This window comes from Rhinolophus hipposideros (genome assembly GCF_964194185.1).
Source record: "Rhinolophus hipposideros genome assembly, chromosome: 25".
NCBI classification, from domain to species: domain Eukaryota; kingdom Metazoa; phylum Chordata; class Mammalia; order Chiroptera; family Rhinolophidae; genus Rhinolophus; species Rhinolophus hipposideros.
This window is the reverse complement of record NC_138071.1, coordinates 3,604,871-3,616,943: the sequence shown is the minus strand read 5'-3', so window position 1 is coordinate 3,616,943 and position 12,073 is coordinate 3,604,871. Positions and strand designations below refer to the sequence as shown.

Genomic DNA, 12,073 nt, shown 5'->3' with positions numbered 1-12,073 from the left:
AACTGGCATTAGAAAAGGTCAATATAGAAAAGTACTTCTTTGCATACCTGACACTTATTAAACGTCTATCAGATGCCCAGAGAAAACAGTCTCTGAATAAGGACTTGTATCAGAAGGTCTCAAAGTGTGGCCCTTAGACAAACAGAATCAGTGTCACTTGGAAGCTTGTTAAAAATGCAAAGTCTTGGGGTGCAACACAGACCTGCCAGATTCAGAATCTGTTGTGTACAAATCTAATTTAACAATCCCTCCATGTATGTCTGATGCATAACAAAGTTTAAAATCCACTGCTTTATATATTATTGAAAAAATTTTAATTAAAAAAATATATTTATAGTTAAGTCAACATACATTTATTTAGTGCCTCTTACATGCCAATCCATCTGGGGATACAAAAATGAGGAAGAAATGGTCCTTGCCCTCTAGGAGGTTATATTCTAGTTGGACATACACACCTACCATGTGCTAAACTTTGTGTTAGGTCTTCAGTGAAGTATACTACAAGAGTAAAGCGTGGTACAGACATCAAAAGATTATAATCCTTATGGATGGACAAAAATGCATGTGCCAAATAGGATATATATACAAACACACACACACACACACACACACACACACACACACACACACACACACAGAGGGTGCCAAAAAAGTATACACATTTAAAGAAAGGAAAAACTTGCTTTAAAATTATGCTGATGGTAACCACTTTGAGCACCTCTTGTAATTGCAGAAGTCAAATGTGACTTGTATTCATCTTTTGTTATCAGTATATATTGAGTATTACAATTTTAATACAGTTTTTTCCATTTCTTAAAGTGGGTATACATTTTTTGGGGACCCTCTGTATATATATACATACACACATATATATCCTATGTACATATATATGTATATGTATATACACATATGTATTTCAGTATGAGTAAATATTATGTACATATATACATATATACACATATATACCTATATGCATATATTTCAGTATGAGTAAACATGGCATTTCAAAGAATAAAATACATGTTTGCGGAGAAAATGTCTTTAAAGCATTATGAATAATTGGACTAATAATTCTAATATTGTTGTTTTTACTTTTGGAATAAAACATTTGGATTTTTATTTATTTTTGGATACTCTTGACTAAATGAAAAATTTTTGCTCATTGATTCTTTTAAATTATTAAGAAAGTTTACAGCTGACCAAAAGTGAATTGTGCTTTAATGAGAATAATAAATAATGTATTTTTTTTAATAGTTGAAAGAAGAAGAAGGTATAACATTAATTACCGAATCAAGGAGCTTGGGACTCTTATTCCAAAGTCTAATGATCCGTGAGTTCAACAATTATTTCTATAATAATGATATGGTTTTAATAGCCCCTCCCCCAAAAAATGAGTGGGAGGGAAGAGGGGGAGAGAAGTACTAATGATTAGGAAAGTAAGCAGCTGATGGTAAAAATAGGCTACTTCTGGTCTCAGTTTTAAGGATTATTATTTAAGGATTATTTAAGGCTGATAGTTATTAAGCATCAAGGTTGTTACTAACCCTTGTCCTTTTAAGTGCTAAGAAATAAGTAAATCATTTCTTCTCAGTTCATAGCAGGTCATTCTGTATGGCACCGATACTGACAAATTGAGTGGTAGTGTCAAATGCTGTCTATGACACCCACTGGTATACTTGACTTATGGTTGTAGTGACGCTTCCAATGTAAGATTGATGTGTACACGAACATTGAATTGGATTTTCAGAGGTTCCAAAGTTCTGGAGACATGGAAGTGAAAAAGGGAATTGTAAAAACATGCTGATTGATAGTAACCACTAATTGGTTATTGCAATGAAGTTTTTAGCAGGTTTTGGTATCATACACATACAAATCAGTTAAACAAGATGTTTGAGGTTCTCAATTTCAAGAAATAGTTGATTAATTAAATTACCAATTCAGAATGTGAATGTGCCTCAAAAATCATAAAAACATGATCTGTAGCATTAATGACTTGAAAAACGTTTAATTCAAAGTGAGAACTGTCCTCTTCAAATTGGAAACACTTTTTCCCTAAATCCATTTAGAGACTCAATAATTTGTAATAGAAGGAAATGTGATGTTTATCCTCGTGGGCATATTAGATCGAGAAGGTGTCTAGAGAAGAATGGCCGAAACAGAGCTGGATGTGGAGTCTGACGCGCTCAGCCTCAGTGTAGGCCTCGATAATAACTTAAATCTTTTAAAGTCTCTAAGCAGGCAAATCTTTCTACTGAGAGAATACCCATTTTCCTGATTGGATTTTTTTAACACTTAAAATACAAAATGCCCATTTATTTACCAATAATTTGATAAAAGGTCAAGGCCTTTTTGTTTGAATATGTTTCAACTTTTCTTTTTTACATAAATTGCACTAAGATGTATAGTGTATTTTAATTTCTTTAAAGTAAAACAAAAACTTACGCAACCTAAGTATAGATAAAGTTTTTTAAATGTTTACAGCCTAATTTGTTGTAGTATATTTTTTAGCAACCTACTTTTACCAACATTTTAACTGAATTTTCCAAAGCTTTCAATCTAATGTTTCTAAAATCAATAACTTTTTTACAAATGCATTCTTATTTTACATTCATATTTTATTAGTTAATGTACTTGTAATTGAACAATGTTATCATAACTACAATGGGCTTTAATTTAACAGCCTCCCGTTAAGTATCAGGAGAGCCCGGGTGTATCAGGAGGGAGCCAGTGGCCTCTCGTATCTACTTTGTTGTGGCTCTAGTCAGGGGGTGCCACACAGGGCAACGGAGAGCATTAATTTTTCCTGAAAGTGATTAGGTAAATGTCAGTTAAGAGTGCTTCTCCTGTAACTTGTAGAGCTAACCCACAGTGCCAGGGCACGGTTATGTGCAGAAAGCAGATGACACTATAACATTGGATTCTGAATCCTAATGGAACATCTTGAGATGTTACCATGCCTATAAAACACTAATTGTATGACTATTTTTATAAAAATAAAATCAAATAATATGGATGAGAATTACTGTACAAATTACAAAGCTTCTGTGAGGGATTATTATTACTCTACATTTTTATAGAAGTTTTGATTATAAAAGCCTCCTGTCTAGTTTTAATTCACTGTCTAGAACAAAGGAGGGTGGATTTGTTCTGTAAAGGGCCAGAAGTAAATATTTCAAGCTTGGTGGGCCATATAGTCTGTGTCACAATTATTCAACTCTGCAACTGTGGCATGAAAGCAGACATAAACGACATGTATAGAAAAGAGCATAACTGCGTCCCATGAGACTACTGACAAAACCAGAGTGCAGGCTGTAATTTGTCTACCCTGATCTAGAATATGAAAAATCAATTTATCACAGAATATATCTGAAAGGGACCATAACTGGGAAAACTTCACTGTAAGCATTCTCAAGTGTTTTTCTCTTCTTGATGGATCTCAGAAAGGGGGATTATTATGTGTTTTAATCGTATTATGTTATGCAAATATGTAGGCAAATTACATTTATTTTTGATCTAATTGAAAACATTAGTCAAATGTTGAATATGTCTATATGTGAATACATCTACCTTGTATAGGCAGAAAATAGCTGCAAGCTGGTGGACCACAGACATTCAGTACCAATTCTATTGGTTCCTTTGGCTTCCTGTGGCCTCACCTGTTACTGTAGTCTCCTTGTTCAGGGTCACCAAGGGGAGTCTCATGGTTGAATCCAGAATGCAGCCTCTTTAAATTGACTTTACCTGAGAAATAGAGCTTGCATTCCTGGGCCTAAGGAGCAGCCATTTACTCTACGAAATTACTTTGAACTCATGTATTGAATTTTCAGATACTATTATGGATAATATAAATGTTACGGAAAAGAAAATTAGTGAGGATAAAATACAGGAGGCAAGTTTCACTTTGAAGAAACATTTTATTACCATGTTGTGGCAATGACAAAGTTAAAAAGTGGATAAAAAAGATCAAACATGCTTTCAATTTGAGTTTAACAAGTTTCAGGCTAATTTGTTGAGTAGATGACTGCAACCATTAAAAGGAGTAATTTTTAAAACTTTAATTAAGAAATGAAAAGATATATATCTGATTGTAAAATTGTCTAGAATGGGATTTTTCCAATTGCAGGCCATAACCAATTAATAGATCATGAAATCAATCAAATGGGACAGATCCAGCATTTTTAAACAAAAAAGGGACAATAGCATTGAAAATATCAGATGTGTGACATATTACACCTAAGAAGAACAGTAAACTTTTGAAAACTTTGTTGCAATTTTATGCACTAAGAATTCACTGAGTCACAACAGAAAATATATTTCTTATGACAGATGCATTTGAAAAAGCAAGAAAGCCACAGATTTGCAGAAAAATTACTTAATGAGTGAGGAGAACTGGGCTCATCTTCTAAACACCACCTGATACTAGGAAAACAGCAGGAACTTTGGAGAAGTTGACCTCTGAGGACCTTTCCAGTTCGTGATTAGAATTAACTTAAGGATTGGCTTTGGAAATCAAAGCTAATACTGGAAGACATTTTGAATTTTATGAAATTGCCAGTTTTATGTATCAAAAACATTCAGAAATTTGTACTTCTTTTCTAGGTCAAAATAGTAATGTCAGAAGGGAAAATAATATAGTGAACAGCTGTAGTTGAGATATATATGTTGAGAAAATTAAAACAAAACAACAATAAGTACCATGATAATCTTTTGACCATTGTTAAAAAAATAAAATGATCAAACACAAAAAGTGAAGAACCTCTACGGATGTGTGGTAGTGGTCTACTTTATACAGGCTTTTTAAGAATCATATTTATAAAAAATTATATTACTAGAAATATAAAATACGATCAGAGCATTAATTATTTTATTGATGCTATCAAATTACTATTGTTTTTCTACTTTTTAAGTTTATACAACAGATCACAGTTGTTTTTTTTTTAAATTAAAGTTTATTGAGGTGACAATTGTTAGTCAAGTTGCATAGGCTTCAGGTGTACAATTCTGTATTCCTTCTGTAAATCCCATTGTGTTCACCACCCAGAGTCAGTTCTCCTTCCATCACCACATATTTGACCCCCTTTGCCTTCATCTACCACCCTCTCTCCCCTTACCCTCTGGTAATCACTAAACTATTGTCTGTGTCTAAACAAATGAAGAAACAAAAACACAGTTGTTGTTGTTTTTTTAAACTAAATCATTCTGTTTTTTTCCCCTAGTCAGAATTTTTTCCTGCTTTTATGTAAGAATGGTAGTAAATGAGACCTAATAAGACTTTCTAAATTAGAAGTTATAAATGTTGATCTAAGCAAGAAAAATCAAACCTGTCATGGTGTCTCCTTTCTTTCTGTCTTTCTTTTCTTTTTTTTTAAATATTTTAATGGTTTTAAGTGGTTGTGCCCTCCTAAGATGACAACAGACTGTGCAGTTTCCATAGTTTTGCCTGGCCACACTTCTAACTCCAGCGTAGATATTTCTATTACCTGCTTTAATTCTAAATGCATTCAAGCTCCTCAAAAATTTAAGTTCTTCAAAGAAAGTTATTTTGTAGACAATGAAAAGTCAGTCTCAACATTCCTTCCTTAGGCATGCTTTATATGTTTAGTATTGCTGTCATACATGATGTTTTCAACACCTAGCTGCTTAAAATTGTCTCAGGAGAGAGGCACACAGCTCCTTAATAAGTTTAGAAAACTTAGAATATTTTAAGAAGAAATCTATTTACTAAAATGGCTTTAATATAGCATGCACTTTAAAAAATTTAGTGAAAATGACACTAGAAATTGAAAGAAGACCCATTGTGTGGTCTCTAGCACTGTTTTGAAGATTTGCTTTAGATTTAAATAAACAGTGCTTTAGACTTCAAAGGTGGTTAGGGTTAGCCTTTTCATCTTACTCCTTCTATCCTTCAAGTTTTTCTTCCCATTAGAAGAAATGAAACAAAATTAGGGCCATAGGGCTTCTGTTACTATTAGAGTTTAATTCAGGAGCTCACTCTACTTTTCAATTAGATACCTTCTTGCTTTAATGACAAAGGTAGCCTCTTCCCCCTAGCTTTTCCACCACCAGATAATGGTGAGAAGAAGGAGACCAGCAGCTATTACGGCCCTAGAGAACTGACAAAACATTTTCAAACTTGAGACAGACACTGAATTGTTTGTGCATTTCAGAAGATGCCTTGTCCAGGCCCTAATAAATATTTTTACCTGCCAGTAAAAACATGCAGTTCCCTTTAATTTGTTACAGCTAATGGAACTGTCATCTAACGTGAACTTCTAATGAGGCATGTACCAGCCAGATTTTTTTCTTAAAGTATATTTTCCACTTTTGATCCCTTAATAAATATATATTAAGATAGTACAAGAATATATATATGTTCTTAACATATATCAAGATATTTCACTAAGATCATGTAAACTGAAAATATATGCAGCATAATGTCTTTTTTAAATTTCCCTACGTGCTTACTTTATGCTCTATTTAAAACATGTCATGACTTTAAATTGAAAATTCATCAAGGTTTTCCAATGGCTCAGGTTACTTTTAGAAATTAGTTTGGCCCCATTCTCTACATATATTATCAGTTCTCATATAGTATTAAACTCATCGACGTATGTTTTCAGATATTAAAACCAGTAGCTTGTTCTGCAATTGCAGATTTATCATTCTCCTCTCTCAAAAATATGTTTCAATCATTTTTTTGTCTATCCTATACTCTGAAAGGTTATCTGGTAATGTTGAATTGCACTTACTTATATTAAACTTATTTAAAAATAGGTAGCCAGCTTTTCAAAAAATTATTGATGTTTTATGTGCAGAAAAATTTGCCTAATAATTCTAGAATGTTTTGTTCTGTTGCATAAGGTGATGTTACAAACTCTAATTTGTTCACAATCACTCATGATCACCATTCAGGAGGGACCTTATTTTTTTTTTCCTTAGAAGCATAAAAGCAACCTTATTAGAAAGTAGGTTAAAAGATTGGTACATTTAAAATGATCTTAAAAAATTTAGGCTTAAATCCTCAGTAATGTACATTTCCTAGTTCATTAATGCAGAAATACCTCACATAGATTTTAATCTTGGAGTTAATAATAAAAGCAATTTTCACTAAAAATATAAAAACTGTAATGGTAGAATCATGATATTGCATTTAGCTCTCCCACAAAAAGTCACTTTATTACTTTCTTTTGACACTTATTTTCATTCTGGGATTAATTTTACTATATAAGGGCTTCTTAACTATTCTATTAAAATTTCTATTCAGAAGCAATAATATCTAAGAGTGAATAATAGTCATGTAAATCATTATTTCATATTAATGTAAAAGATTTTGTAAGTTCTTATGAATTCTGCTGACATGCACAATTGTGAAAAGGTTATCTCTCCATTCTACAGTGATATGCGCTGGAACAAAGGAACAATTCTAAAAGCATCAGTGGAGTACATCAAGTGGCTACAAAAAGAACAACAGCGAGCCCGAGAATTAGAACACAGACAGAAGAAATTAGAGCAGGCTAACAGGCGGCTTCGACTCCGTATTCAGGTTTTTATAACAATGTTGCCATAAACCACGTAGCTTAAATATGACTAATCCGTCATCAGTTTTATTCATTGGTCTCATTTATTTTTTTCTTATTAACAATAATTTTTCCTTCTGAAGGATAATTTTATTGCCTTTTAGAAGTTCATGAATTGGGTTGTTTCAGTTAGGTTTTGATTAGGAATTTAGGATTAACATGACTTTAAAAATATATAATGAATAGCAACACTAACTGCAAAATGCAGAAAATAGAACCCATTTTATATAAACACAAACAATATCATTTCAGCCAAAAGAAATAATAAAGTAGAACATTTGTTTCTCTAGATAATATTGGATACTGCATTCTCCCTTCCTCCTTTTATTTCTTTAGTAATGTTGCTACGGATTTCATTGCCTCAAGGTATATTGTGATGGTTTATATTAAGTCACTCCTTGTCTGTTCATGTGACACAAAATATCAAAATATGGGTTTTCATAACTCTCAAGATTTTTATGTAAGCATGCTTATTGCCAGGTAAAGTACCTACTTTGTTTCCATGAAATGGTCCTACAGTGAGACATTAATCTGGAAGAATAAATGGGAGATTTTGCACTATTTCCAGATGTGAGCATTGTAGTCTGAATCACAATGGGACTGTTACATCTCAGGTATTCCTTTAAAGCACATTAGGAGGAGAAATTCTTTAAAATCTGCATATTGTTCTAAGGGTTATTTTTCAGGCAATAGAAATACACCAGATGCTATTATTTGCAAGAATATTTATAATCTGTATTACTCTTCATTTTGAATAAATTTTAATACCTTGGTTCTATTTCTGATTTATTCTCTAGAGTTTAGTCTACTTTCCAAGTTATTATTTAATTATTCTTGTTTGAAATTGCAGGAACTAGAAATACAGGCTCGTGCTCATGGTCTGCCAACCTTAGCTTCACTTGGCACGGCTGATTTAGGTGCTCGTGTCACCAAACCACAGACCCATCTTGAGCAGAGTTCAGCGGACTATTGCCAACCACTGACTCTGTCTCAGGGAACAAGCCCTGAGCTCTGTGATCAAGCGATGGCCTTCCCTGATCCTTTGTCGCACTTCACAGATTTATCATTCAGTGCTGCTTTGAAAGAGGAACCAAGATTGGAGGACATGCTACTGGGCGACGCGATACCTCCTTTGGGAACAGATCCTCTGCTGTCTGCTACTTCCCCTGCAGTTGCCAAAGAGAGCAGTAGGAGAAGTAGTTTTAGCTCAGATGATGGTGATGAGTTATAAAAAATAAACTCGCTCAACTCATCAACTAGGAACCAATTCTATCTATGCTGGTGCTATGCAGTTATATTATGTTTTATGTATTGCTTTGGCTTCATTTTTCTGGAAAGAATATATTCATAAAAAACCAAATGGACTAAAAACAACAGAGGAATGAATTCACAGGAAGAAATATAGTGTTGAAGAATTATTGAGAGCTAAACATATTTTTTCCTCTTTGACTACAGAGTTCAGATCTACTTAAATTTTGTTTTCCTAGAAAGAGATACAAACATAAGAAATGGCTCTTCACTTAATGATGTATTATTGGAACTATTACAAAGAGTAAATCTACTGAAATCTACAAACCTTTTCTTAGTTATTCACTTCCATCTCCTTCCTATTCAACTCTTAAAACATTACTTTTCCAGAATTAATATCAACGGATCTGATGGTCCATTTCTTCACTTTCTCCACTGCCTGGTGGCCATGTTGTCTAAAGTTCAATTTTATATGGGGAAATAATAAAAGGATAGATCATCTGTCACTTGTAATTGAAAAGTGAATCTACAATAAAGATTAGAAATTTCCACAATAAAATATATGAAATTTATTAAAAATTTTGATTTCTAAAATTAGACTCAGATTTCTTTAGTCAGTTTAATTACACAAATTCTAAAAGCATCTTTATATATTTATGAAGACATGCTGTGTTCAGAAAAAGGAACACATTGAATATTTTCCTCAAAAATATGGACTAGAATTTTAAACATACCCCTACACACATGCACACAATGCAGGTAGAAGGTGTTCTTTTTTTAATTCCTTCACTCTTCTGATTTTCTATTCTGCATCAGAAATCACGTTCCAAATTCTCTTTCTTCATCAAGATGTGATGTTAGATAATCAAGGTAAACAAATTAACTATAAAATATCCTGCTAGGACAATTGGTCAAATATTTAAAAAACTGTGTCCAATATTGGATGTCAATTAATTAGTTATTGATATAGTTTTGCTCCAACTTGACAGAATATTGAAAATTGGACTGCCAACTGACAAAACAATTCATAAAACAGAAACTTTTATTACATTCAGCTCTGAGTTAGTTCTCTTCCCATAAGTACTTAGAGTACACTATGATTTTTTTTTGTTAGCTTGGTTAGCATTTATTAAAAATATTTATATTTATGGTACTTTACTCAAATTTCCTCTTTTGAGCTTGTTTTAGGATTGGGAATTGCTCTCTGCTGGCTCTCCATGAGTGGTCCTTTCATCAATGAGTATTTATGGAGCGATATTCAGAATTGCCATAGGTCCTGTGAAAATGTCAAACAAACAAGCCAAAAATGGACTTACTCCCTGGGGAGTTAATACGACTACATGAGAAACAAAGCAAACAATAAAAACCATATAGAATTAAAGTCTACGTGCAGCAGCGTAAGGTATAAATACAGAAAGTCAGAGAAAATGAAAATGAATGAGGTTTGGAGAATCACAAAAGTCTATAGGAAGAGCAGAATTTAACTTCTTTTACAATTATAAATTGGGTGAAAGGAATGAAAGATAGAGAAATAATATCAACTAAATGATAAAAATGAGAATAAGTTGGGACATGTCTTAATGGGACGTTCATTAGAAATAGAACATTCATCTGGCAGTCCTAGAAGATGCCTGTTGGGAAGCTCTGGAAAATAATATTGGCAACAGGCTGTGAAAGCCCTTGAAAACTAGGATGAAATGACATAGTAGAAATAGAATGTTTTATTAGGAGAGAGAAGCCTAAAAGTTAAAATGCTTCTGTATATTACTAACATTACTGAGACATAATTTTTAATGAATATTAACTTGGTGATAAATTTTTCAGAGTGTTTTAAGTATTACTCATATGGAAAATACATCATCACAAAATATGAGACTAATGCTGATGAAAGTGGGAAAATATTCAATTTTTATGGTATAATAATTCTCTCAGGCTTAGCTTATAGCCTTACCTTGGAGTTTGGAGAATTAAAATAATTTTCATTGTTTGACATGGAAAAAAATAATTCTTAATTTATAGGAATAGTCATTAAAACCAGCTAGATAAATGCACCTGTAATATGTCATGTGTAAAAGAGCAATACGATATACTTCCTCAAGAATTTTTGGGAGAACATTATATACGTTTAACTTCCTAGAAAAATTCCACTTTACTACCTGAGTTGATAATTTAACTTAACATTACAAATTGTAAAGCCGGAATGTACTTTTGGATCCATGAAAAACACATCATTCTAGGTAGGGACTAATTTCAGTTCTCCTATTATCCATTCTCTTTTTTTCATATGCTGAGGGGACTTGCACTGATGATGTCATTACTCCGTCATCATTTTTCATTCTGTTAAAATATTACAACCCAGGTCTGAAACTCATTCCTTATATTCTTAGCTAATTGTGAGGACTTGACACAGGATGGTAGAGTAGGGACAAAAGAGATCTAGAAAGGGAACAAAGTATTTGTCGTTATTCTCATAATAGCTATAAGGGGATTGTATTAGGTTAGTGCAAAAGTGATCGCGATTTTGCAATTGTTTTTAACCTTTTAAAAGGCAATTACTTTTGCACCAACCTAATAAAATGGGTCATAAATTTTTAAAGAGTAAAGAGTGGTGCTGTGTCACAAAAGTTACAGACCCTCTCCCCAGAAAAATACAGAATTGTATATATAGTCAAAAACTTGTATGCACCAAGAGGTGTCAGGGACTTCCTGAATATCTCCTTGGATCCCAGGTGAAGAATTCCTGCACCAGGTCTGTTACTTTAATAGATAGAATTGTAGTGATGTATCTATCAAGAGATAAGTGTGTAGTTGATATTACATGTGACGATGGAGGAGGGAGCCCGAGTTATCTCAATGTCATTATCCTAACTTCAATAGTGGTGAAGTTGCATAGGAGAATGGAAGTGTACCAAAGACTAGGCTCCTAACTAAAGAAGTTGTTCATGTATAAAATAGGCCCTTTCAAACATCCCTTCTCTCTATATATATTTAATATACTTTATTCCTTTCTAAAAATGTGTAAACATTTTTGACACCCTCTATATACCGTGTGTGTGTGTGTGTGTGTGTATATATATATACATATATATATATATGCACTCTGGCTACATATTTATGTCATGTATTTATGGAGCAGTTTCTCCGTGACTATTGGATGTTGTAAACATCTGACAATAACATTTTAAAATGATGTTCCATCTAATAGTTTTCTCTATATTAGCATATTGGCTAACTTTTCCTATATTCAC

At 32.8% G+C, this 12,073-nt stretch overlaps 1 protein-coding gene across 2 annotated transcripts in view; it reads left to right on the top strand.

Moving 5' to 3' along the window:
* TFEC (transcription factor EC) overlaps positions 1-10,231 on the top strand; it is a 70,746-nt gene extending 60,515 nt beyond the window's left edge. For both annotated transcript variants that reach the window (XM_081038383.1, XM_081038384.1), the window contains 3 exons: positions 1,255-1,330; positions 7,396-7,543; positions 8,428-10,231. In XM_081038383.1, the coding sequence (XP_080894509.1) occupies positions 1,255-1,330; positions 7,396-7,543; positions 8,428-8,808 (605 nt within the window). In that variant the 3' untranslated portion in view covers positions 8,809-10,231. The remainder of the gene's footprint in view (positions 1-1,254; positions 1,331-7,395; positions 7,544-8,427) is intronic.
* The last annotated feature ends 1,842 nt before the right edge of the window (positions 10,232-12,073 follow it).